The sequence below is a fragment of the Zasmidium cellare genome (assembly GCF_010093935.1).
Source record: "Zasmidium cellare ATCC 36951 unplaced genomic scaffold M409scaffold_6, whole genome shotgun sequence".
Lineage (NCBI taxonomy): Eukaryota > Fungi > Ascomycota > Dothideomycetes > Mycosphaerellales > Mycosphaerellaceae > Zasmidium > Zasmidium cellare.
The window spans coordinates 501,496-527,914 of record NW_022986950.1 but is presented as its reverse complement, the minus strand read 5'-3'; the positions used below and the strand labels follow the sequence as shown (position 1 = coordinate 527,914).

At 52.7% G+C, this 26,419-nt stretch overlaps 9 protein-coding genes across 9 annotated transcripts; 4 read left to right on the top strand and 5 right to left on the bottom strand.

Moving 5' to 3' along the window:
* Positions 1–727: 727 nt before the first annotated feature.
* Positions 728–1,893, bottom strand: M409DRAFT_18915 (uncharacterized protein; the record flags this gene model as incomplete). Its single annotated transcript, XM_033804703.1, has 2 exons — positions 728–1,114; positions 1,180–1,893. 2 exons carry the CDS (start codon positions 1,891–1,893, stop codon positions 728–730), a joined length of 1,101 nt encoding a protein of 366 aa, XP_033671833.1.
* A 652-nt stretch (positions 1,894–2,545) lies between these two features.
* On the top strand, positions 2,546–3,612 carry M409DRAFT_51185 (uncharacterized protein; the record flags this gene model as incomplete). Its single annotated transcript, XM_033811734.1, has 2 exons — positions 2,546–2,548; positions 2,608–3,612. The coding sequence occupies 2 exons, from the start codon at positions 2,546–2,548 to the stop codon at positions 3,610–3,612; spliced, it is 1,008 nt and encodes a 335-aa protein (XP_033671832.1).
* Positions 3,613–12,351: 8,739 nt separating this feature from the next.
* M409DRAFT_63958 (uncharacterized protein) lies at positions 12,352–14,284 on the bottom strand (the record flags this gene model as incomplete). Its single annotated transcript, XM_033815850.1, has 4 exons — positions 12,352–12,868; positions 12,919–13,856; positions 13,906–14,012; positions 14,059–14,284. 4 exons carry the CDS (start codon positions 14,282–14,284, stop codon positions 12,352–12,354), a joined length of 1,788 nt encoding a protein of 595 aa, XP_033671831.1.
* Positions 14,285–14,562: 278 nt separating this feature from the next.
* Positions 14,563–15,084, top strand: M409DRAFT_51181 (uncharacterized protein; the record flags this gene model as incomplete). The annotated part of the gene is made up of 1 exon (XM_033811733.1): positions 14,563–15,084. One exon carries the CDS (start codon positions 14,563–14,565, stop codon positions 15,082–15,084), a length of 522 nt encoding a protein of 173 aa, XP_033671830.1.
* A 3,160-nt stretch (positions 15,085–18,244) lies between these two features.
* M409DRAFT_18911 (uncharacterized protein) lies at positions 18,245–19,309 on the top strand (the record flags this gene model as incomplete). Its single annotated transcript, XM_033804702.1, has 1 exon — positions 18,245–19,309. One exon carries the CDS (start codon positions 18,245–18,247, stop codon positions 19,307–19,309), a length of 1,065 nt encoding a protein of 354 aa, XP_033671829.1.
* Positions 19,310–19,554: 245 nt separating this feature from the next.
* Positions 19,555–20,434, bottom strand: M409DRAFT_63957 (uncharacterized protein; the record flags this gene model as incomplete). Its single annotated transcript, XM_033815849.1, has 3 exons — positions 19,555–19,737; positions 19,794–19,950; positions 20,010–20,434. 3 exons carry the CDS (start codon positions 20,432–20,434, stop codon positions 19,555–19,557), a joined length of 765 nt encoding a protein of 254 aa, XP_033671828.1.
* Positions 20,435–21,041: 607 nt separating this feature from the next.
* On the bottom strand, positions 21,042–22,001 carry M409DRAFT_51178 (uncharacterized protein; the record flags this gene model as incomplete). The annotated part of the gene is made up of 1 exon (XM_033811732.1): positions 21,042–22,001. One exon carries the CDS (start codon positions 21,999–22,001, stop codon positions 21,042–21,044), a length of 960 nt encoding a protein of 319 aa, XP_033671827.1.
* A 1,719-nt stretch (positions 22,002–23,720) lies between these two features.
* M409DRAFT_18909 (uncharacterized protein) lies at positions 23,721–24,421 on the top strand (the record flags this gene model as incomplete). Its single annotated transcript, XM_033804701.1, has 3 exons — positions 23,721–24,020; positions 24,073–24,295; positions 24,357–24,421. The coding sequence occupies 3 exons, from the start codon at positions 23,721–23,723 to the stop codon at positions 24,419–24,421; spliced, it is 588 nt and encodes a 195-aa protein (XP_033671826.1).
* Positions 24,422–24,595: 174 nt separating this feature from the next.
* Positions 24,596–25,975, bottom strand: M409DRAFT_63956 (uncharacterized protein; the record flags this gene model as incomplete). Its single annotated transcript, XM_033815848.1, has 3 exons — positions 24,596–24,763; positions 24,817–25,821; positions 25,868–25,975. 3 exons carry the CDS (start codon positions 25,973–25,975, stop codon positions 24,596–24,598), a joined length of 1,281 nt encoding a protein of 426 aa, XP_033671825.1.
* Positions 25,976–26,419: the final 444 nt, after the last annotated feature.

The window sequence follows — 26,419 nt, the reverse complement described above, 5'->3', positions numbered from 1 at the left end:
CACTGAAAGTTATTAAGTATTTGACCGTTCCAAGAATAACCAATGTATGTGACTCCTATCTCGAAGCTGTCGAAAGGATCGAGCTTGGGATGTGGGTTCTCGAGAAAGGGGAGAGACTTAGCCCTATTATGCACGAGCATCATTTTCCCATGTTCGTTGAGTGGTGCCACACATCGTCTCTAGTCAACAATACCCACGACCTCGTTTCCCGGTACCTTTACAATTCGAAACAGCTGCCTGCATCTCGGCGATGATGGGCTTTCCCAGCTGCCTGAGGCTATCAACAAGGCTTGAGGTGAAGTTGCGAGTGAAGCCATGAGTGACCACGAACGAAACGTAAGTGAAGTGGTAAGTGAGAACAGAAGTGAAGCTACGATTGAGGCCAGGGATGAAGTCAAAGTAACCTCGCAGTGAAGATGTCAGTGAGGTTTGGAGTAAGTGTACAGGTAAGAAGAGGAGTAAAGGCCGAGAGACGGGTAAGGGATAAGATCTTCTAAAGCACAAGTTTTTCTCATGCAAACCCTTCTCAGCTTCAAAGGGCTTATAGCCACGGCGTTGTGGTCCCTCGCTTTCTGTATTCTGCCCATCACGCCCGGGTAGCTCCCCTAGAGACTAGGTCCTGCACTCCTCTGGTTGTGCCCTCCTTCCCATTCACTGCTTCATGGTCATCCTTCAACGAGCCACACTGTGTACGTGCCATCTTGTCCCCATCGGCTCGTCGATCCTTCTATTGCCGCTTCCTGTCATCCTGCGCACCCTTCGGCAGTTCTGGGATATCTTCCGGGAAAAGTAGAGACTGTGCGTGTCTTCGGGTCGTCGGATGCTTCCACGGCGCCAATTTCGCGGATGTGCTGATATACTCCTCGATATGTGTCCTCAACTCTCGACGGAGCTTGTGGACGGTGAGGCGAACGACCCGCAGCATCGTAAAGTACTTGCAGTGGACGACCGCCATCAAGGTTCGGAACACATTCTCGAACGACCCTGGCCCCGCTCGCATCACAGGATCCGTGTCGTCCAGCGCCTTGCTAATGATTCGCTGCGCAAAGGCGCGCCTCTCGTCTTGGGCGTCAGTGTCCAGTAGATTCGACTTCCCTGCTACTACTCTCGCTCTCTGGTTCATCTCGTCAATGACATGACATCGGGGCGGTCGCTGGTAGGGCCTAGCTCTTGAATCACGTCCTTGAGTGTGCGGCGTTGTCGTGTCACCGGCAACACAATCTCTTCGGCGCCCTCGAGGTCACAGATCATCCTCATTGCCATCCTATGCACCATGCATGTGTCCCTGGTGACCTTGACCAGAATGGATTTGTTTCTGAGCAGGATGTTATGGCACTTTTGAGCTTCGACCATGTTTAGAACCAGTCTGTCGAACAGAGTCTCCGAAGGGCCGGCGTAGTCAGCGCCCCTTTGACACACAGCTGGAAGAAGGTTCTTCATGTCTTCGACCATCTCCGCGGTGATTGAGGATGTCTCTAGGACGTCGCCGTACTCGCCTTCACTGATCCTGCCTCTAGCATCCTTCCTTCCCGCCAACTCATCGTCTGCATAGTCCCCATCATTGTCATCGACTGCTGTTGGGTTTCTCCGTGGCATTTCAGCGTCGACCTCCATCATGACAATGTCGCCGGTCGAGTTGATGGAGGAGATGTTGTCCAGTGCCGCTCTCACGTCGGTCGTTGATGATGTAGTCGCCGTCGCGTGAACTGTAGGCGTTGACGCAAATTGCTGTGAGGTTGAGGGTTGTGATGCTCCTTGTTCGTCGGGTGATTGCGCCTCAGATGGTCCCGTGGCTGTCGTCGCCTGAGGTTGTGAATCATCCAGTGCACTCCAGTCCCGTGACAACATTCGACCTTTCTTGGGACCGGAGGGGGTGATGACAGGCTGATCCATGCTGCCGACGGCAATTACACTGACCGGCCTGTGGCTCAAGATGGTGCGACTGGTGTAGGTCGTACGCAATAGCACATTGCTGGCCAGCGGCCAACGACAATGCAGCGTGACGTGGCGTTTGAGGAAAGACACAGAGAGAGTGGAACAATAAAGAACTGAAGCGAAGTGAAGTGAAGTGAAGTCGACGCGGACGCGTTTCGCGCAATCACATGACGACCTATAACAAGTCGCGCGCACATGCACTGGGTCGGCTGGATCAGCACTCCCATATTCCTTCTTGCTTTGCTGCTACATCGCGCCCACCACACAGTCCCACCCACCATGGAAGACACCAGAGCCATGGCGCCGTCTCAGAGATATGCCTTGGCCGTATCCGAGGCACGGAAGTTCGTTCCAGAAACACCTACTCAAGTTCCAAATCCAGTGCCGACACTTTCTCTGACGCTGACGCATGCCTTCTAGTAGCACATGATAAATAGCACGTGCTTGTGACGTCTCGAGACTTCCGTGGCTATCGCTGAAAGATTTGCCAGAGGAAAAGAAACTCTGTCACATGCTTAGCGCAAGCTTTGTGAGTAGTCTTTCTCCGAGCTTCTTATCATCTTCTTTCCTTACACCTTCCTACAACACTGCAACCTCTATCACCAACAAGATGGTAAGCTCCCACTTTCCACACACCGGACTGAACGCCGACTGACCTTGACTCACAACTAGCTTACTAGCAGTGCACGCCACGACGACGACACCGCCGCATCCATCACGAAGTCGACCAGTGAAGCCATTCATATGCAGGCGCGGGCAGGTTTCGATGATGCCGCAGATGCAGCTGCATCTGACCACGCCACGAACTTTGGGGTTGAAGACGTCGAGCCCTACCGACATCAAGATGATGATGACGCCAATGGCCACGTCGAATTCGATGGCAATCCACGTCCTCCCAAGCTCAGAAAAAGAACGGCGATGTCTTCATTCTACGATGATCTCGAGCAGCAGACGTCGACACTTCACCAGGATGGTCGACCTGTGATTGAACCTGACAGTCCGCAAAAAGAGAACGAGGAAATTGCGGAAGACGACGAGGACCTCAGTGACGTGGGAACGGAGGAGGGTGACGACGCAAACCTCAGTGACGAGGAGATTGAGGAGGAAGATGAAGACTTCAGTGACGAAGAGGCGAATGAGGATGACGAAGACCTCGACGAGGAGCTTGGGCTCACCTCTGATGAGCAGTGGTGGGATGCGTACAATACGGGCAAAGACTCTATCGGAGAAGTGTTATGGCGGGTCGGCGCTCAACAGAGGATTGGCCGAGGCTTCGTGAAGAGGCTCACGCCAAGTGCAGATAAGTCCCAAGAGACACACACCATGCCAGACCAAGATGTCCTGGTTGGTGCCTGGCAACAGCGACGGAATCTCTATCCCAGCTTACTTGTCGAGAACATCCCGTCTTGGAGGTTATGGGAATATCAACTAGGACTTGGCTCCAAGAGAGCAGGCGTGGAGGAAATGCAGCCAAGTCTCGAGGAGATTAGGAAGATGAAGGCAGAGCGTAATGCGCGCTTGGCGAACTCCAACAAAGGACGAGAAGAGGTTGAAGGACAATACCAGGGAGAAGGACGAAGCGTCAAGGAGGGATCAGACGTCGACAAGGGACCAGGCGTCGACAAGGGACCAGACGTCGACAAGATACCAGACGCTGGGAAGAAGAGAGACGCTTGAAAGAAGCGGGAGTCCTCCCCAAGGCTACTTAAAATTGATCCGGTACGGGTGAGGAAGGAGAACTTTAAGAATGATCTGGAAGAGCCGACGTCTGACTGATCGAGCTGGGCCTGATTGAGCTGGTGTATGTCTGAAGGCTTTTATGGGATAGCCGACGTCTTCTTCGCCGAAGAGACATTGTACAATACATTCCCATAAGTCCTCCAAAAGTATGAATGAAGTACCACTTGCTCATCTTCCACCCTATTCCTCATGCTCGTCCGCGCGCTCATCAAACTCATATCGTTCATCCTCGGGCTCGCTGTCCATGTCACTTTCAACCATACTTTCGTCAAAGTTCATGTTGCGCTCTTCGTGTTCAATCGACTCGTCATCGGCGACAATGAAGTCGGCCGTCTCGCTATCTGAATCCTGGACGGTTATGCCTGGCTCGAGACGGGCTTGTTCCTAGGTTGGCGTTGAAGTTCTCGTCCAATACATCCTCACCCTGGCAGTACTCACAATTCAACTCCTCTGCGTTGACTGCGACGTCTGTGAGTCGATATATTCATCAAACCAACGCCTTCATCATAGGAGGGAAAGGTTCATCAGGCTTATTTTCGAGTGATGTTATACGGGAATTTCGCGGGGCAGCGGCTGATTACCTCCATCTGCAAGGAAAAAACATCCTTGTGCGATATGAAAACGCATTCTTCAACTCATGACTTGGTGCTAATTCTATTGAAGTGGTAAGGACCTGATCGTTTTGGCATTCACCTCCAATTTTATCTAATACTTCGTGTTTCTCGTCGTCCATCCGCCTTGCACACAACTTTCGACCGGATCGTATCCATAACTCCCGTTCTTCGGATTTGTTCTGCCACCAATCAGCTAGGAGTTTCCCGCAACAAGGCTGCTCACTTTGCCAGCTGGTTTCATCGACGATTCCCACTAGTTTGCCAGAACACTCAGACACCCCAGATTAGATTCCCCCTTGGTCTTCCTCCCGCCATGTTTTGGCTGTTGTTTAGGAGAAGCGGAGTAGCTTGGCTGAGGTTCGTAGCCTTGTGCGTAGCCTTGTTGGGGTGGAACGCCCGCAGATGGTTGGCTTGCTGCATGGGCATTGGGATCAAACGATGATTTGGAGCCTCCGCAGCCCATTTTGAGAGTGGATTGACAAATTTGTCGCTTGGTTAAACGTGGTGAGGAATTCTACGGGGATTTATCGAAAAGTTGCAGCGTGCTGACTCTTATGGCTGCTCCGATTCACAGAAGCCTTCGAAGGACCACTGCCGACACAGTGCGTTTAATCTTCAGACGACATACACTTCCGGCAAGCAACAAGTCAATCAAAATCTACGGAGTCCTTCGACCAAGTTTTCCGTTCTTCCGCGGCGACCAGCACACGGAATTTGTTAGAACGGCCCAGTGATCGGGAATGCCCTTAGGATTCCAGTCATAGGATCTGTTACTCTAATTTCTGCCATCCACGTCCTGGACTTCAGCCGCACTGCCGTTACCCGTCCAATCGAACTAGCAGTGGCGAAGCAGTTTAGTAGCTCGAGTCAATCGCTGTCGTACCCAGCTCGCTAGTAGCTAGACTGCGGCGTGGAATGCAAATCATGAACCGTCGAAGCAAGTATTTCAACCCCGGAAATGTCCGCATGGAGCAAGTCTTTTGAGCTTTACGGTCGGGCGAATGGGATGGAATAAGTTCTGCCATCATCGAATCTCGAGGATTTGTCGACGTCTAACAGCTCACATCAGCGATCTACGGTGAGCTGCCGGGCTGAACATCCTCCACTGGCGACAGACCATCTCTCATAGGTTCCGACTCGGTACTTGAACCGCGATGATGTTATGACAGCCCCAGACTGCCAAAGCAGATGTAAGTCCTCCCTCGGCAACAGTGTTCGACCAGAGCCAGATCAGAAAAATCTACAACTACCCTGAAACTGTCTTTTCAAAGGAATCACTTTTCAAACTAGATTTCCGCTGTAGTCTCGGCTGGAAGGACTAAACAGGGGCTGGAGGGCGGGAAACCTTGGCTTGACAAGACTGAGAAGCCATCAGATATCGAAGATACTGCTGTTAGATGACAGAGGCTGAGGAGAATCATAAGCTTCTGTCTCCATGGACTTCTTTGTTCTCGTGTGGGAACTTTTAATACGGCAACTTTCGTTCATTGACAGACACAAAGAGATACTCGGCAGAGCGTACGAGTTAATAGACTACTAGCATCTAGAAGCCATGGCAGGTACTCAGCCAAGATTATTACATTTCGAGACCCACGATGAATGTATCAGCCAGCCTATGCTTACCTAAGGCCGGATCTTTTGGTATCGATACACAAGTCTTATGGCACCTGCAGCGCTTTGAGTTTGTCAGCAACCACAATCCGCCTGTAGCAAGCGATAGAAAATGCCCAAAATGCCCCCAGAGCTCCGCTGTATAACTTCTGTTGCTATGTTATGATCGGTTGCATTCATGCGAATTCTAATTCTTATCTATATTACCCCTTACCCCTAATACAGATTTTTGCTCAGAATATAAATTGAGATCGGTATTCACGACCGTCGAGATGTCATGGGAAGAAGTCCGCTGGTGCACGTGAATTGCGGGTCCTTGGGTCTTCACGACCTGGGACCAGTTCCGCGGATTTGCCGACCAGCACTTTCTATTTCTCACGCCGGCCGACTTGCTACCCTCGACAAACAACAACACACTCCGAAAGCTTTCGTCACCCACATCACCAGCATCTCCATCGACCAGCACTTCGAGACCGACCTGTCTGTCGCCATCATTCCTCTCCTTGAGATAGTTCGCCATTCTTGGAGGCTTCTCACCACACGCCATCACCCCTTTTCCGAGTCATCATGTCGCACACCGGTCGGGTTCTGTCTGGCTCTTGGGGCAGAGAGCGAACTGTCTCGGCGTGGTTCACGGCGTACGAGTCGAATCCTGCTGGCTCACGGCCAGTCCACATCCCCGCTGGCAGTCGGATTCGGATAGGCGACTTCCAGAGTGCAACAGGTAAGATCTCTCCTGTGTTTACAGCGCACGACGAGATTGAGAGTCCTACAGGCATCCAGGAGATCAAGACGCAGGATGGTCTCGTCCTTCGAGTCCGTCGGAGTGAGCTCGAGGGCCGAAGTGATGCTGTGGTCGCTGTGGACGGCATTGCGATCAGCGCAGGCGCTCACAGCCGGGCACCACAGCCTGGTAGTTTCACAACGCGCGACATTGACCTTCTGCCTTTCATGACTACGCTCAATGGTCGCGCCATCCCCGCAGAGATCATTGTCACACAGGCATTCGTCGCTCGCAATGCCATGGCTTCAGGTCCAGACGTGCCTTTGCAGCTCGGCGCAAGACTCTTGCTGAAGGGCTACCGTCATGGTGATAGTGAGTCTCGCATACCGCACATAGCTCGAGCAAAGTGCTAACTTCAAATAGGGCAAGTAGGGCTAGCATCAACGGCGACTGGGTGGAGCGACCACATTCATTGGTTCGCAAGCCTCACCACCGTCTCATCGAGCTGCCTGCCAACTAGCGGAGCAATGGCAGAGTACCGTACCCCAGCAGCTTCCCGAGATCCATCTGTTCCAACAAACCATGGTGAGGTTGAAGAGCCAGCTGCCACGGGTTCTGGCGCCGCCCAAACACACGATGAGAGCGCCCAGGCCACAGAAGAGGAGGACAATACGGCGGTAGTCGCTCAAGCGCCAGCGCCTGCACAGCAAGCCAGCTCCAACCAGATCATAGCGGCGCTGCAGGCTCTCCAGCCTAATGGCACCTTTACTCGACCTTTTCTCACGCGCGACGAGCTACGAGCGCTCTCCAACGTCGATAGCAAGTGGACATTGCAAGACCTACAGTTTCGGTTGGCATCCATGGTGAACGAAAACTTCTTCACCGGCTTTGGAGCAGGCCGCCTGAGCGCTCTCCTTGAGCCTGTCGACATCCCACAGTTGTTGCCGATTCACGATCTTGATCAACCCCCAAAACGAGAGCTTCACCTCGAAGAGCGGCCGCAGCTACGTGACGACTCGCGTCATGAGTTCAGCCCAAGGTCGAGTGGTCCATCAGGGCCAGAGCGCTTTCACACAGTGCCAGAAGTTCGCCGAGAAGGGTTGGGGCAAGAAGAGATATTGCCAATGTGTTACGGTAGCAGATGCCGCAGGCAACATGGTCCTCGGGGGCGCCTGCTCAAACTGCGCACATGGAGACCACCCAGAAGTCTGCAGTTTTTATCAGCCGACTAGTAGCTTGATATTGTCTGGGCAGCGTGGTCACGAGTAGGCTCGGCGGGATTTCAATGAGAATGGCAGTCTGGGTTTGTAGCAACGCATTAAACTGTCCGATGTAAATTCACGCTTCAAGAGAAATACACAAGGCCCAGGCTGGGATGTGGCATAGATGTCAAAACCATTGGCGTAGACTATTGAAGCAGAGAAGTTGAGCATTCATTCACCGTGGGGGATCTCACGTGGATTGTGGAGACGGCGTGTTTCGTGTCTGTGCGTTCCCGCATTTTGACTGCTTCTACCGCAAAATCGCATCAGATTCGCCTCACAGTAGCAGCTCGACAACCAGCACCCGATCTCACCTGCAGTACTGCCAAATCTGCATATCTCTCCGCCATTCTCACAGCGACCATACCAACGATGGCTTCCAACACAGCTCAGTCGCTCAGCCTTGAGGAGTATTCGAGGTTGTCCTCCGAGAAGTCGTTCCCCCTCGAAGTCGTTGTGCTCGCCGCCTTCGCCGTTCGCGGTCTGGTCGACGACACCTAGTCGGCGATTGCTCCTGGACAGGTGCTACTCATCGGCGTGCCCATCTTCGGCAATGGTAAGTCTTCTTCATCACCTCGAGCATGATAGTCGCTAATGGCGACAGACATCTTTCAAGTCGCGACCAAGGAAGATGGCCGATTTCTGTCTGGCGCGAGAGGTGCTGACCTCAAACGCTGCGTCGCGCCAACTGGGACTACGAGGACGTTGGCATCTGGCCAGGTTCGACGGACTATGCGGGCGGGAGTCGAGTACGAGTCGCTGCTTCAACTCATCCAGCCCATCAAATGCCGTAGCCTGTCGGGAGAGGTGAAGGAGCTGCTGCCAGGTTCCTATCTCCACTCAGGAGAATCGAGTCTTCTCCCGAGTAAGATCCTCTTATCACAAAATCACTCACAAAAGCTGACATTTCGCAGACCACATGCTCATCACTCTCCACCACCGCGACCAAGCCACCCAAAATGCCCAGCCTCACCTCATCCTGTCCCGCGACATCCAAATCTCTCTCTTCCGGAACAACGTCCTCGTCGCCGCCACAGGCGGTCCTGTCACACTTGGCAACCAGGGTCGCGACTTCACCAAGAGCGACGATGTACAACCGGAGAGATACGTGGCTTGGGAGACATTCGATGGTTGCGGCGTGTTATGCGAGTCCGTTCACGTTCAGAGGTTGGAGGAGGTCACCGTGTTCTGCAAGAGCCACGATTCATCTGGTAAGTGGAGCCCCTGAATTACCCCTGAGACATCTGACTGACTTGTCCCAGCGCTGTGGTGCCGCAACAACACGGGAGTTGTCGTCATCCACGACCCGATCACTCAGCCTCAGGTCAAGCTGGTGAAGGTTACTCCGCCGGGTGTGCTGAACATCGAGCTCAGAGCCCGGCTTCAGGGGATCTTCGACTGGCCACAGGAGAAGGTCCAACACTACGACGAGGCCTCGCGGGAGATGCAGAGGGTACAGGGACCGCATCCGCTGACGTGGAACAACCACAGTCAGTGTCATGCATGTAGTCGGTGGTTCGGCAGACACTCGGCAGGGTGCACTTCTCAGACGTGGTTGCGAAGTAGTCGGCGGACGCCTTGAGCTTCAGGGATAGAAAAGGGGCAACATCGATTTTCTTTCTTTAGCGACAGCTTGAATGAGAATAACACAACTGCATTAGCTCCAGCAGATGTCTTTGTTTTGAATCCGCTCGCCTTTATTCTAGTCCATTGTTAATGCGTACTGCTCTGCCATTTCCCTTGCCGTAGCAAGCTACAGGAGCATTGAGCACGACTATATGAGTACGGCCATATTGTAGCTATTTGACCGCAGACTCGACCGAGCAGAGCTACGATTTCGCCATGATCCAGCGGCTCCACCGCTCCATCCACCAGCATGGGATCAAGAACATCCCTCGCCTCGGCCCTTCGCTGCAGCCATTCCTCGATCCTGCGAACAATGGCGCCTTGTTTCCACCCTCGCAAGATCCGGACTTCTCCACCCAAGGCTCGAAGCCGAAGAATGTGATCAAGCTCTCGAGTGGAGGTGCCTATCTCTACTCGATGCTTGCGCAGTGCGCGCCGTCAGCGGTCACATACGATGGAACAGACGCCTGCAGGCGTTGCCAGAACGCGAAGAGTCGGCGATATGCCTCGTGTCGCCGTGTTTTCGACGCGCAAGGCCATGCGATCGCGAAGGGAGCTTGCATGGCTTGTCACAGCACCAACCATGGCAACGCCTGCAGCTTCGTCGTTAGCGATGACAATGATGGCGCTACTCAAGCCACGGCGGACCAGGACACTCAAGAAGGAGAAGTCGGAGGCCACCTTCGACCTCGAGAGATATCACCATCTCTCCACGATGAACAGGTTCGACTTGACCATCTACGTCAACGCTCCTTTCCCGATCGTCGAAATAAGGTCACAAGATGCCTTTGAGATGCCTGCAGCCGTGACGCTTCGATTAGGGGTTCGTCTGCCTGGGACAGGTAAGGTGCACTTATTACAAGAATGAAAAGAGAGTGAATACTGACTGGTTGTAGACGTATATCAAATCGAAGCCCCAGGGCTTCCGGCCTTTGCACTAAAGGCTGAGGACGAAAATCTCAGAGAAAACGTGCGACCTACTGCAGAATCCGAAGCCTGGGCAACAAGTCCGCGTGGCTCGTACACTTCTTCTGCGGACTTCCACATCATGAGCCTCATCCGCACATGCAAGAACATTGTCTGCCGTGACCTCGCCAGCAACAACATTGAAGTCGCCGCAGGCGGTGTTCTGCTGCTTGGAGAAGCCCACCACTTGCCTGGGTTTTCAATGCTAATGGCCTATGCCCAAGCCGGCGACGACGCCGACACCAATCACTTCATCCCATTGCCTGAACACCTGGTAAATGAGCACTTCGTCAAAGGGGCCTTCGAATATGCAGATGCCATGAGGCCGCTCCCGTTCTATGGCACTGTTGACTTCACGGTCGGGGACGTCCTCCGTGGCATCGATGATACCAGCAGGGAGGATACCATCGCCTGTGGGGACCAGTGTCAGAGTGTCTTGATTGGGAACGGCGAACCAGTACACTTGGTCATCGAGGGAGGGATTGTACCACTGTACTGGGGGAAGAACTCGAGGGGTGAAGTGTTCGTTCAAACTTCATAATCAGACAAATTGAGGTCAGCTTGTGTTTCTCATCAGTGAGACTTCTCCAGATCTGTGAGGAGTACATTGTCACAGTGATAGTCAAAACATCAGAAAGATTGTCTAGAACCTCTGTGAGTGTCGTTGCGTTGGAAGGTACACTCTGTTCTTGAGGGCTTGATTAAAGAAGTCTTGTTGCGAGCTCAACATCATCCCGACTCATTTGGAATCAACAGCGGATGCAGGTACCGTAAAGAGCATGAGATAATACCAGAAGCCCTAAGTCCCAGTCCTGCTGCAGCACTGCTGACCTGCAAGTTTGAGAAAAGAAACCCATCTAAGATTAACGTTGATCAAATTCCCAGACCGAACGACCCCGAAGCATCAAAGGAATATGATCTCTCAAAGACCTCGGAAATACAAGATAAAGTAGCACTTGAGCTCCTCACAACCCGCACACATCTCCCTCCCCAAAACCCTCATCACCCATCCCTCCCCACAACAATCCCACAAAACCACCACCCAAAATCCCCCGACGTCACCCATCCCGGCACCTCGTACCCATCTCCCCCAAACTTTCAATAGCCACCACCGCTCGCCCACGCATTGCCGAACCCGACCCAAAAGCTGCAGTGCCAAAATCCTACAACTTCCCAATCCGGCGAAACCCAATCGCCACGTCCGCCAATCACAGAAATTGCCGACGGCGTGGCGGACCCTGCGTTTTCGTATTTTGCTTGCGGCTTGCAGCGTGCTATACGGATGTGTGCGTCGATAGTGGCGGGGTTTTGAGGTGGGAGTTCTTTACGAGGGGGGTGGGTTTTCTTGATGGAGAGATTGGACTGTCTGTAGGAAGGTTGTGAGGGTGAAGGTGAAGGTGAAGTCCAGAAAGCGCCCACGCTAACCTCGACGCTCAACGGTCAGCCGGCACAACGGTCGGACGATTGGCTTACCCGTTAACGGTTTCGCCAGCCTCGTTGAACGCTCGGACGTCATCGGTACCGTGGTCAAGATGGTGCTTGTTCTCGCGGGGCGAGCGCGGTACCGCAAGAAAGTGTGAAGATGCGGGTGGGGACTCGTTCCGGTGTGTTGGGTCGGAAGGGGATATGGGAAAGTGGCGATCTTTAAGGGCTGGGTTTTTGATGACAATGGAGAATATGGAGATAATGAATCTGGGAACTTTCGACTTGGATGATTATAGTAAATAACCATACAAACAGACAGATACATGGGAGATGCCATCAGGGCATTCTAGACGAGGAAGAGAACTTCTCAAAACACAAAACTCCGTGAACGCTCGCAGATCCCACGACGCTCCTCCATGCGTAAACGCCCATCAAACCAACAAATCCCTTACACACCATGAGCATACGCCTTCCACTCCCCAGAGGCCTGCTCAGTGAGCCCATCCCAAGCGAAGAGGTCCTCGCCAGGCTTCCTGCATACATCCCACCTGCTCTTGCATTCTGCCTGGGTGTCCTTGATCAAGTTTCCACCCTCTGGACATTCGTCCAAGATATATCGCCTCTTCTCTTCACTCCTGACCTTGACGTCGCACTTGAATGGCTTGCTCATGGTGATGACCCAAGGTGCAGTCTCGTACCATGGCAGAGGAGCACCTTGACCGCGAGATCCCTCAGGACGTTGAATGTTGAAAGCCCACAGCATAGATCCGACGAGTGTGGTGAGTTCGCAGTAGGTGAGATCGACACCGGGGCAGGAGCGGTTTCCGTAGCCGAAGGATCGATCGCCGACGAGGTTGGGGAATTCGGTGAGAGGTTCTTTGTATGTTGGGTATGATGGATCGAGAAAGCGCTCGGGGTTGAACTCGCTGCCGTTCGGGTAGACAGACTCTTCACGGGAGATAAGGCTGGAATCAAGTCAGAATGCGTAATTTCGGGGAGAGTCAGCAAAACTTACTAGTGGTTGGCGTGCAGGATTGCGCCCTTGGGGATGTGATAACCCTCGTACACATCATCTTCAAGCGCAACGTGTGGTACACCAAGAGGAGTGGCCTGTCGCCAGCGTAGAATCTCCTTGACAGTGGCGCGAAGCTTGGGGAGCTTTGGGAAATCGGTAATCTCTGGTGGACGGTTCGGGCAGACTTCATCAATCTCGGCTTGCACCTTGGACTGCCATGATGGGTAGTGACACATCGCCAGGAAGAAAGCGTGAAGTGGGCCACCGACCGTCGCGATAGCAACGAAAGAGCTCGATCCAATAGCGTGTGCGGCTTCGTGGAAGTTGAGGTGATCAGTTCCCTTCTCATTCTCAGCCCATAGCTTGCTCCAGCAGTCCGCCACGCCGCCATTCTCAGATTTGGTCTTGACATCTTTCAGAGCCTCGCAGAACGCATCGGTCATCTCCTGCTTTCGAAGCTTCTCCTGCACCTTGAACGGCGAGATAGCTTCGGGCAAGTTGGCCAGGAAGGTAAGCTTGTTGATGATCGGGCCAGCAGGAGACACAGCCTTGAGAATGACCGGGATGATGGTAAGCAGCTTGCTTCCATGTTCTGGATCAGCCCAGGCAACGCTTGCAATAGTACGAGCGCAGTGAACGATCATAGCCTCAGACCAACGATCAGGCTGCTCCAACACTCGTCGCAGGGTCCTCTTGTTCTCAATCGATGGCCAGCCGTAGAAAGCCTTGGGGTTGGCATGTCGCATGATCAAATGCATGAAGTTCTTGTATCGGCGGAATTGCTCGCCGTATCCCATGAGTGGCAAGATCTCTGACCCTTCCCTCACACCGATGGCGGCTGGCAGTTCATTCCGATCGCAGTAGTTTCGTTGACGGGTGACGAAGAGGTCTTTGGCGATCTTGTCGGTCTCGATCCAGATGTGGATAGTTCCCATGACCTGAAGTCGTCAATGATTGCCCTTGGATGCTTTATTTGTATTTCCTCACCTTCCACTCATAGATTGGCCCCATCTTCTTGTGCAAATCTCCAAAGTGCCATGCTGCTTCGATACCCGGGGATGGAACATCCCAAAATCGTCCGGCGTACGGAAGGCCTGTTCAGTCAGCTTCAATCCAACACATGCTTTTGAAATGTCTTACCTGGCAGTCGTGGAAGAGGCTTAACACCCGCTGGCAGTTTTTGCTTCCCCAATCCGAAGAATCGAGCGAAGATCGGCAGTAGTAGCAGGCAAAAGAAGAGGTATCTCGGTTGGAGGAAGGAGAATTCAGGGTTGACCGTTACAGACTCAGCCTGAGGAGCGAAGCTGGCCGTAGCGTTGTCGTTAACGGCGTACATCTGAACCCCTTCGACCAGCGAAGCCGCCATGATGAAAGATGTCGATAGAGAGTAACGAGACGGCTAAGTATGCTTTCTGGGAAAAGTCCACCGTTGGCGCCCGGGGGTGCAACGGCCTTCTTATCGAGGGGACTGACACAACACACAGACCTACCGACGCAAGGCCCGCAGCACAAGCGAGACGTATTCACGGAGTGGCACAGGCGTACCGTAGGCGAGGGTCGCGGAAGGGAGCAGAGATGGGCCATTTGGGGGAGCAACAGCGGACAATTTGGCGGAGAGCCGTCTGACGCTGGGCGAGGCTCGGTATGGGCGTGGATGGGGAGGATGCGGTCGCCGTGTCGTGCCAAGTATCGACCAGCATCTCCCCATCGCCCCCGCCCGTGATTGGCGCCAACGCGCAGGAATCTGCGGGTCGTGCAGCGTTAGGGCGAAGGAGTGCGGCTGCTCCCTGCTGCAACGGCCGGCTCAAATTTAGAATATCCGAACCCTGCTGCTGCCGCATCAGATTACCTTCTTTTCTTCTTCATGCAACACGCGACCAGCAACCATCCGCCTGTCTGCTGTCTCGCGCAGGCCCGCTGCGACGGTATGACGTCCAACCTTCGTCTCGGCACCGAGATGATCGAGATTCCGTCCTGGAACGTCGCACGAACCGGAGGAGCACGCCCGAGCACGGTTCCAGACTCCATCAACCGGCCCATCAATCTTCAATCAATCACGCACTGAATCGGAAACTGCGCAACAGCAGCCTGTCGACTCAGACCATTCATGAAGAGTCCATGAACCGCCCGCCAGAATTGAATCCTAACCCCTTACTCTGCGCCTGAATCGCGCACACCACCCTTGAGACAATCTCCAAGTCAGAGAAACACATCCATCAAATCTCACCCGCAGCATCTCACACCGAATGGAATGCACCGGGACCGAGACTGCAACTCTCACCTAGAATAACATGCAAGGCAGACCATCGTGCAGATCCGGTTCTGTAACACCAACATGCCATTTCGGGAAACCACCCTCGCCCCAATGGCGCGTTACACAGCAGCTCAGTCGGCGTGGTGGCCTCATGGGTGGCGGTCATCTCTCTCGTGAGAGGATGCCAGGATTGCCGGCTTCTTGCATCTTTAATCCTCTAGATATTAACTTAAGAAGTGAAGGATGCCCATTCTCCGTGGGATTGTTGCTAAACGAAGTTTCCTCGCTTTGCTGTATCTCTTCGACAGTCCACGTTTCAGAGCACTGGACTGCCGTTTCATTCAGGTTCGAGATTGAGCGTGGCTCTGGACCAATATACTCAGTCTGACTGATTGTTCGCTAATACCCTGCTGTAATCTCCATCCTGGTACATCTGGTGCTTTACGCTGACGCTTCATTCCAAGATCGAGTCGTACGCACACCTGTCATGTACGGTCCCAGTCAGGCCCGCATTCGAATTCGTTTCCTCGCAGCCAAATTTCGCTGCAATATATCTTGATGCGATTTCCACACCCTGACGCTTCAATCTCGAAACGTCAGGTCCCGATCTCTTGCACGAAGTAGCAGTATATCATTGCTCGAGACTTGAACGAGGAACTCCTTGTTCCTCGGTCAAAGTCCCGCTCGTTCAGGCGAAGCGCTCACCCTCTGCAGACCCCTTCATCGGATCTAGGGCTTGTCCCAATGCTGTGACAGTCTCAGCGCCAGCGTCCCGCTCGACAAGAAGCCTTCTCGTAAAGACATAAGCGGCCGGGTGCCCAATTTCACAATGTGCTTCTCTAAGCTTGCATAGCCCGCAGCGATCCATTGGGGACCGCGCGCCTGAAGATAAACGTCGCTCGGCTTCCCGTTGCGACTCAGCTCAGCAGCTGACAGTCTCAGCCGTCGATCGATCGTGTTGGGGAAGAAATGGATGCTAATCAATATTTATCAATCAGGACTGCAATCCTCCACGCGAACATCATCATGACTGACCACTGTCGAAATCGCCTCGTCCTCTCACAAAAAAACCTCCTATCCACCATGCATCCTCAAACCTCCAAGACCATTTCAACCGCAAAAAGAAATCTCCACGGCTCCACTGCGACTCGAACGCAGGTCTCCTGGATGCGACCTCCGGCCGGAGCGAGAGTAGCAATACAAACGGCGATCAAAGGCCAATGCCAGATGGCATGGCGCCGGGGATCAATCCTTGCGGAGTTCGACCCGGCACGCCTCATTTTTGCCAGGTGTGCTAGACCACTGCACCATGGAGCCCTTTAAGGGTTAGTGGATGATGGGGCTTTGTGATTTTATGTTGTATATGAAGGTCTGTACGAGGCAACTTTGCAAGTCGGCGACGAATCGCTTGAATTCCAAGCTTCCTTGCATGAGAGCGCATGCTCTCCAACAGCTGTACCCAGCTCATCTATAGGCGGAGTTTGTTATGGTGAGCATACTTCGCCGTCTAGCTGGGCCTGTCACAAACGATGGTTTAGGCATGCTGAGAGTGAGTGAAGCGTTTCGATCATAGATGTGGTGGCCTTAAAGTCGCCGAAGCGTTAAAGGTATCGCTTTCTTTTCAATTGTTCATTCACTTCTCCGTTGGTTCTTACTCTTCCTTTGCAGCTCTCAAGTTCTCCCTTCCTTTAGCCTACCAGATTTGTATAACACTTCAAAAGCCACCATGGTCGCCGACTCTTTTACAGGGTCAAAACGGCCGTTTTCTAGTCTTAATAATCGATCTCGAGTAAATGTATCTTCTGCCTGGGCTCTATACCTAATCAAAGTACCCGAAATTGTCTTTGTGGGGCTGAAGAGGATTCTTTGTTATTGTATCTAAGCCTGAATTACGATTCCTTTCAGGTTACTATAACAAAGAAATTATGCTATCTTGCTGTACCTACGGAGGAGATTCTCCTTCTCTTGCCTACTTTCTATCTTAAAATTTCGGCTACTGTGCTTCCTGCATGTTGTTCAAGAAGTGCTGGCTCTCTTATGTCGCAGATCTTGGACGAAAATGGCCTTCAACAGCCTGCTATCGCTGGCGTTAGTTAGATTGCTGCAGACTGCAGCCTCTATTCTTTGTTCTGCGCACACAAATCTATGACTGTTTGCTCCGCCGAGATTAAAAGTCGAGAAGCTAGCCTGTCTGCTTGGTACATGTTCCTTCAATCGATATGCTTTCGGACAGCTCGTTGAGTCCCACATCATAGCTACAGTTTTTCAGAGTATACACTTCCGTTTCTAACAATATAGATCGAACACGACGACGCCATCGCGCCCTATCCACCATACCTACACATCGGGTGCATGACGGCTCTCGAAGTCCAGCCCACCCCTCTGGAATCTGGATTCACTCTCTCCTTCCCAGTTGGGCCTAGCTCAGCTTTCACATGCTGCTACTATCCACGATGCAGATCAGCAGTAGAGACAAGGCCGAAGGGCACCATTTTTAGCAGGTCAATATGTTCGTGATCGGACATTGCCGCAAGATGGACGCCCGTACGTGGGAGGCCCTCCTCCGCCAGCACCTTCCCGTGGTTCTGAGGCCTGTGCACGGACCTCGTAGCATCACGCTCTCCACCCCTGCCCCCGGTCGGCGCTGGCCAATGGAGGCCGACGTCGCTCTCTGCATGAAGTCACGAAGCGACTTTCGACTCTCCTTCTTTTCTTCAACACCACTGTCGACAACCACGAAGCAGCATCACGTCGGAAACAACAGCTCAAGCTCAACAGATTTTCAGCACTCCTTCGATCGATCGCTCGCGCCTCGCTCCACCACGTCTCACAGTCCTCACTGATTGACGATACGCCGTTTGCGCTTCTTCCGCTTCGACTCTGCAAGGACAGTCGTACGTCTACCTCGCACACATCCTCACCGCCTTGCACAGTCAACTGACTTTCACATAGCTGCCGAAACTTGCGCCAGTGGTATTTTTTCAACCACCTACTCTCTTCCTCCAAAGTAAGTCTTGAACGGGCGATTCAGGGGGTAGAGACTAACGTCGATTCCAGCGCCCACCTCTCGAGATGTCGACCACCAACACCGACCGTGGCCGCGTTCCTCGCCGTGCCGTTCTTCCACCAGCAATCCTTGAAATCTTCAAGGAAGATGAACCCGGGCGGCGCCAGGTTGTGGCCAGAATCACTCGAAGAAACAAATGCGTAGACTGCGACTTCCTCGGCGCTGCGCCTCGCGATCTGAGGGCGCACTACAGCAAGAGAGCGAGTCACGGCTTCGTCGCAAATGGCCCAAGAGAGCAGTGCTTCCTATGCGGTGAGCAATTCTGCATGCGACAGACCTTGGATGGCCATCACAAGGTCATGCATACGGCTAAAGGTCCGTTTGCGAAGTTGAGGAGCAATGGCATCACTTTGCCGGGAGAGACGGCCGCTCAGGCGCAGACTCATTCGATGGCGACTGCGGCTACTCCATTGCCGGCAGCTTCGGTGCGGTCAGGACAATCCGGTCCACCTGCGTTCGTGGCTTCACCATCTCTCGGAGCTGATCCTTTCGACTCGGCCATCGACCAAGAGCGAGACCACCAAACAGAACAGCTTGAATTTGGGGAGCGCACTCAAAGAAACGACCGCACCAATGTCCATACGCCAAACCAGAGCACTTCACACTCAATAGAAGCTGCTGGTATGGCGTTACTCCACCAATTCATGGCCGCAGAAGAAGTCGATCACCAGAGCAGTCCACCACGAGGTGGTGACGTTCCCACCGAGTATCAGCGTCCGGACACCAACAGCACCTACCCGTCATCAGGTGTGGAGCAGCGCGGAGAAACCGCCGTAACGCGGCGCTCTGGTGACCATGGCGATCAACTCATGGGTGAAGTTGCTCTCCTCGACGCCTTCGACGCAGAGAATGGGAATTGGGATGTTGACATGGCAGAAGGTCTTCCAGATCTTACAGGAGGACCAACTCCAGCAGAGTCGAGCGAGGCTACAACGCCGCACTCCATGGATGATACCAGCCCTGAGTTCGGCAGCCAAGCAGACAATGGGTACAAGCAGGGGCTGTGTACTCCAGCTTGCGTAGGCAATTACCACGCCGAGTCCTGCTTCTTGTGGCTGCCGGACTTTTGAGAGCTGATGAGGAAAGTCTGCGAAGAAGCCACTGCGATGGGAGGAGACTCGGTGTATAGTTCACGCAGGCATTGGCCTAGACGAGGTATAGATAACAACAATGGTCAATGACTTCGCATTATTGAATTGTTCTTTTACCTAATCTCTCATCTTTCTTCTGACTGCGATATGCGTACTCGAGTTCGTCATTACCTTTCCATTGACATTCAAATGTGGAGCGGCGAGTTCCTCACAAGGCAGCACATTTACCACGGCACTCCCTTGCCGTTGTAATAAGCCGGATGCTTCTCCTCCCAGCCCGGAACATGAATGTTCAAGAACTGGCCATTCTGCTTCGGCGTAGCCTCGTTCATGATCCGCAGAACCTCCTTAACACCAACCTCTGGCTCCAAGTCGGCGTAGGATGATCCGAGGTCTGTCTTGAGCCACTGTCGAAAAGAGTCAGTATTGGCGAATTTAAAATGAACTTGGAAGTGGTGCTTACGCCTGGAGTGATCAACAAGAAAGTGAAGCCTTCCTCTTCCTTCTCGTGTGCGTAGAATTGGTTCAACATGCTCAACGCAGCCTTGGAGATGCGGTAGCTGTGAGCAGCACTGGGTGGCCAGTCACGGACTCGTGCAATCGATCCCAGCGTCGAGGAGCTGCAGATATCAACATTGGCCTCCACAATCAACAGTCCCTCTCCGAGATTTAAACTCACATGTTGAAAACCTGCTTCTTCTTCCCGTTCTCCAACAACGGCAAAAACGCCGCCGTAACCCGATTCACCGAAACAACATTGACATCGAAAACCTCATGCAGCGTCTCGCCGCTCACATTCTCAATCTTCTTGTCATCCCAAGGTAGGACTCCCGCATTGTTGACGAGGATATCGAGGCCTGCACCGCCGAGTTTCGATTCGACTTCCGCGGCGGCCTTCTTGAGGCTGTCTTCTTTTTGGACTTCGGCGACGACGTTGACGAGACGGTCTGAGTTGGATGAGACCAGGTCGTTCAGGCCTTTCGAGCTGTTGTTGCGGGTGATGGCGAAGATCTTGCCGACTTGGCTGGCGGGGAGTTCGAGCAGTTGTTTGACGAGTTCGAGGCCGATGCCTTTGGATGTTCCGGTGATGACGTACGAGGCCATGTTTTTGTGTACTTTGTTTGAATGTAAAGTCTTTTTTCTGTGTTGTTGTACTTCTGTGATGATGTGCAAATTGTGCAGAACAAGTAAAACCAGGCACACGAAGTAGTTGTATAAATGCTCCCTCACGTGAAGTTGGAATTAAGCAGTCCCGGCCGAGAGGTTGATTAGTAAGAGCACTTCAGCCACTCCTTAGCAGACTAGGGCCGGTTCTGGAAGGAGTCTGATGGACTTCATCATTCTTATAGGCCTTTGTCATCAACAAAGGCAATTGCGCGAGCTACACAGGCAGAGAGAACACGCAACGTACGGACTCGCGAAAACCCGAATCGATGCGAAATTCGTACGAGTCAAAAAGGTGAAGGATCCATCTGCTTTGAAAGCAATGTCTTCTTTTCGACGCTAAAACTCCTTCCAGTATACGCTATTTACTAGCTGTGGACAGTTTCGTAGCAATGTCCTCGCGGCGCTCGAAACCATCGCATTTGTTGCTTTATTAGGACCACTAAACGTTGACAGCTTAAGGCCGGCCCCTGTCAAACAAGTATTCTTGGCTTCTCACTTCCTTAGCAACAGTGGGGTACATCGCTGGTTCCAAAGCAAGCCAAGACTACAGTCGCTTGCGTTGACCACGAACTGATAGCATTTGCTGTGACGACGTCGTGTGACCGGTGGTAATGGCGACAACAGGTATGTTGGCTGGCTGTCGAATTGCGTAAGCATTATCCAGCATTCGAGACTGTTCGACCGCGAATACGTATCGCCAGACGTTGGATGGCCTCCAACCCATCGACAATGGCTTCCAAAACTTGCCAGACTTCTGCTGAGTCGGGGTGGTCATCTCGACCGACCTTGACTTGGTTGAACCTTTCCTTTCGAAGACTGGCGAAGGGCCGATCGTCAACTGCGTTTGGCGTGGATGATGAGTTTCGTCGATGCCGATTGGTGTGTAGCTAGTCGTGGCCTCGGCAGGTCTACTGTACAGAACAATTGCTAATGTTGATTCTGCAGATGGAATTGCATTGCTGACTGCGATGGAAATCATAGCAGACGGAGGCGTCGTGGCGAGGGCAGCAGTGCTTTCCACAGAGCGGCTTGGCATGTCGATACTGAGACAACTCCAAGTGAGGGAGGTGATCGACACAGTCTCAGCTTGCGTGATGTGGCATCTTGGTCGTTGCGATGGCGTGGTGTCGACATCGATAGGTTCCTCGACAGAAAGGTGAAAGTCCCGCTGATCCATCAATGGCTCGGCACCGCCATTGTACGAGAGAATCAAGATCGACCAATCTCCAGTGTAAACGTTGATCCCCTCGCAGTCGACTTGGTGTAAAAGTCCATCAGGCTGCATTGGTGTTCGATTACACCTTTTCTCGTTCCCGCTAGGGTCGATCAACAGATTGTCTGCAAAATCGTTCTGGCAATCGGAAAAGTATTGCAGGGCCGTGAAAGAGAGGCTGCGACTGGCTTCCAGAAAGTAGCTGCCTCCATCTTGATAGTCAATGCCGACAGAATGGCATGAAGGCGAAGACTGAGAGAACGGGAGACCCAAGAACAAAGTGAAAAGCATCATTTTCCTCGACAGCTGGTTTCTGGAGAGTTCGGTAGATGAATGGATATAGAGCTGATGTGCTGATTCGTGATGTTGCAGCTATACATTTCTCCAGCGTCTACCAGCTCGTTATATGCCATCGCCAGTGATCGAGGCCTTCGTCGTCTCAAGGGGTGTGGAAGATTGCACTGGCAGATCGATGGTGGCCACACTCGAGACGCCTTTGGCTCGTCAACGGGTGACGCCGATCTCACGAAATTGCTGAGGAGCAGCCAAGCAGCCCATGTGCGTAAGTCAACTGCTACATCGTGGCATTCGAGCGTTTACTGTTGAAATCAACTGCTTACCGTTGATCAGAGAAGACCGTAGCGTGAAGACGTTTCGAAGTACAGCCTGCTGGCAACTCAGTATATTTCATATGCCTTAGGGTTTGGGCTCATTCTTTAGCTATCGCCGCAGCGAATGCCACGTCGCGTGTCTTGAAGAGGTCTGTGACTTCACGCATGCCGCAGTGCCCCGTAATACCGCTCCAACAATAGAACAAGTTCCAGACTTGAAGTGTTCGTTTGGTTCCTCGATCAGGGCACAGGTCTGCTGGCTTGCAAGTTCCACGGCACAGGTTCCGTACTTATATACGGGCGGTGCGTCCAACGGATCCGTTTATTGCAGTTGAGGAGGCCCATTGGGCGGATGGCAAGGAAACAAGAAGCCGACGCCAAAGACCGCTCATCTTCCGCCAGTATAACAAGCCGTCCAGGTACGTCCGTGGATATTCTGCTGGCCTAGTTTGCGCACAGCAATATGTTTGGGCGTGCATTGCATCAAAAATTCCAAAGACGAAAGATGTGTGTGTAGAGATCGGTCAATAGTATTGGAGTTGAAGGAAGCCGAAAAGGAGGCTGGCAGCAGCTCCACCCAAATAACTCCCGACCATCGGCCAACGCTACTGCCACACTTGTTGGCCAAGTCATCCTCTCAACGACATCTCCTCCTCACATACATTGGTCGCAGCAGATGGAAAGTTTCATTTATTTACGGGCTGTCAAGGACAACTACTCGGACAGCCAACTCATTGCCTTACGACTTTTGAAAACTTTCTCCATCCTCTTTCGTCTGTTTCAACATACGGACTGACCGTCTCGATCCATCTCGCACACATCTCTCGGCACCAATCAAGACTACAACACCACGGCTTCATGCGGGCGGTGCCAGTCTTGTCTGGACGTCACAGTCTTCACCTTCCATCACTTCCGAAAGGCAGCCAAGAAGATTGAATCGTACTCCGGAGGCATCGACTTTGCTCTCTTGCTCCTTCGAGAAAGCGGACGCCGCTCTCCGGTAAGACCTGCAGAGGCAGTGTTATGATGCTGGTCTTCCAGAAGGCACGTGGGAAGCACGGCGAAACATTTTTGAAGCTGCACGTAGAGCCTATATGACTGCGAACGAATAGGTAAGTCTGGATTCTCATGGTTCATCATGTAACCATGCTGGCCCTGGCGAACTTTGCAAGAACTACTTCTATATTTGCTTCACCTCTTCCCTGCTTCACACGTTTTCGTGGAAGTCTAATCACACAACGAACCTTGCATCGACGCTCCAGAACTTCGCCATCTTGGTATGGCCCCGGCAGACGTAGTCGCTATGCAGAAGTTATGCCACTGCCACGAGGCTGAGAGCATGGGACATCCATTACAGCAGGCCGAATCCCAGACGCTATGATGCAGCCAAGAGCTCGCAATGGCAGCGAACAAGAAACACGGCCTATGCGGAGTCGGTTCAGTCATGAGAATAGCATTCGCCGCGGAGGCCGAGATCAGAGATCACAGATCTTCGCAGATATATAAGATACCATCTTGCCCGCCTTTACCAACACATCAGCGACAACACCCACCGCAGCAAGAAGCCCATACAACCAGCACCAATAACCTCAAGCTCAAATCTTCGCAAACTTCCAAGATGCAGATCAAGACCTTCACCCTCCTCCTCGCCTCCTTCGCCGCAACCAACGTCCTGGCAAACCCAGTCCCCAACGCAGAGGTAGATCACCCTTAATCACGCCTTCACCTTCTACGCTAACACCTCACCTCAGGCCGGTATCGAGGCTCGTGCCGAACAGGCTGAGCAGGCCCAGCAAGCTCAACAAGGCGAGCAGGCAAAGCAAGGCGAACAATGGTGGCCACGACGCGGCGGATGGCGCCCTCAGAACGATTGGCGCCGCCTTCGCAACCCTTTCCCAAGTCAGTTTGGGAACCAATTTGGTTGGGATGGACAGCAGTGTCCGTGGCAGGTGCAGTCGTGCTGGAATTGCCAAGGTAAGCAGGACTGTCAGTCATCGAGTGTCCGAGAATACGTGCTGATCTTTCTCTGTTGCAGGCTTCTTCCAAGGCAACCAGGGCGTTTGTGGACAGGGCTGGTTGCGTGGATGTCCTTGCTTCTAGGTGATGGTTGATGTTGGACGGGAGTGTTACGATGACGAGGTTGATGATGTACTTCATACCCAAGAATGGTGTTCCAGCTTACCTCTGAGCTTCTGATGGGTTTGGGGTTGGGGTAATCGAATCCATTACTGTCGTTATACCATTCCAAATCAAGCAAATCACAACACCTCTATGCTAGATTTTGTTCCCGTTATTTGGCAGCTTCGCCCTAAAAGCGACAAAAGGCCTCTTCCTCCGATCAATCAGCGGTAAGCCTTGGCCGGGGTAGATCGCCGGCAAGTAATTGAGCTGATTGACGGTGAAGTACAGGTATCCGTCGCTCGCGATGCTCATAGTATCGACCTATTCATCGTGTTAGAAAGCTCGACAACACCACAGTTTTGGAATTTACTTACCCAATTAATCCTCGGATCCCTCACAAAGATCGTGGCATAAGTAGTCTGAGGGCTATACATCGAGATAGCATCCTGCTCAACATTCCCGGCATACACAATCCCGTTACTATCAGTCTCCAACCCATCACTGATACCCTTCTCCCCCAGGTTCTTGACTTGGGCTTGTGCTCGAGCCTGATATCCATTACGACTGTCGCGGAGAGCAGCAGTAGGGACGGAGTACAAGAACCTGCCACCAATGACAGAGAAGTAGAGGGTGTTGTAATCCGGAGAGATGGCGATGCCGTCCGCGCCGAAGGTGATGAAGCCTGGCTTCAGAGCGGATGCGAGACCGCTGACTTGGTACATTGGGTCACCCCAGACGTATGGGACGCTGCCGTAGATAGTATGGGTCTCCTTGAAGGCGTTGCGGGTGCCCTTTCCGGTAGCCAAGTCGACAAAGATGATGGCATTGTCACCTTCGAGCGAGCTGTCGGTGATGTACGCTGCACCTTGGCCGGAGGTCCCGGAAAGCTTTGGGTTTCGATCGATTCGAACGTCGTTTAGGTAGGAGTCTGGGTGGACGAGGTCGGTGTTGAAGATGATTGTTTTGACGATTTGGTTTGTGTTTAAGTTGATGTTGATGAGCTTGGGACCGCCAGGGACGGTGGCATTCAGTATGGGATGGTTCGGGTCCTGGAAATCCTGGACTCGGCCGGTGTCGAGGATCCACAGAGTGTCCTGAGAATCGATGATGACGGACTGCACACCCAAGAGATGCTTGCTGTCGCCTTTGGTGACGGCCGGGATGGCAAGTCGGTTTACAGCACCTCCAGGACTTTGATTGTACGATGCGTTTGGATATGCGACTTCTGAGTCCATGTCTGTCAATTCTCCAACCTGCATTGTAGGCACCAAGCCATTATATGTGTTGGCGACATCAAGTGCAGAAGGATAGCAGGAGAACTTCCTTCCTACGTTGGATACAGCAATACCCGTTGGCCATTGTCCGGTGTAGTAGTGGACCTTCACGGATTAGTCAAGTACATGTTCACACTTCCTGCCTACTTACGATCTCAAGCTCTGGGCCTTCCGTCAATGGGTCTGTCCGAATATCTTCAGGTCCGACAGCAAACGCAAGCTGAAGAACAGCCAGGCTGGCAAGGGTCTTGATTGACATCTTGGTCGATGTCCTGATAGAAGCTTCGGAGGCTCAACAAGTAATTCTTGCATGGCGACCAGGCGTTGCCTATATGTTTGGCACTACGGGCCTCGGCATATCAAGAAGCTTTACCTCAGTCAACTTTCTTCTAGTTTTTGTTCGTGAAGCGGTTTAGTACCTGCCGAAAAGAGAGAAATATCAGCCTCCGCCCCGCAATGATCGCCAGGTACTTTTGATGCCTTTTTTGTGATGAGCCTATGATGACGGAGGCGCCTCTTTGGAAGCCGAACTCCTCTGGTCGTTGATGTGCCCTATGTTGCGGCCACCATGTTTCTCTGTTGTGACATCTATCTTCGCCTCTACCACGCGGTGAATTTTATATCGTTAGCTAACAGGCAGTTGCAGTAGCTAAGCATGTGTTTTCACTGCTATACACTTATGTACATTCTCGTCTCTTCATAC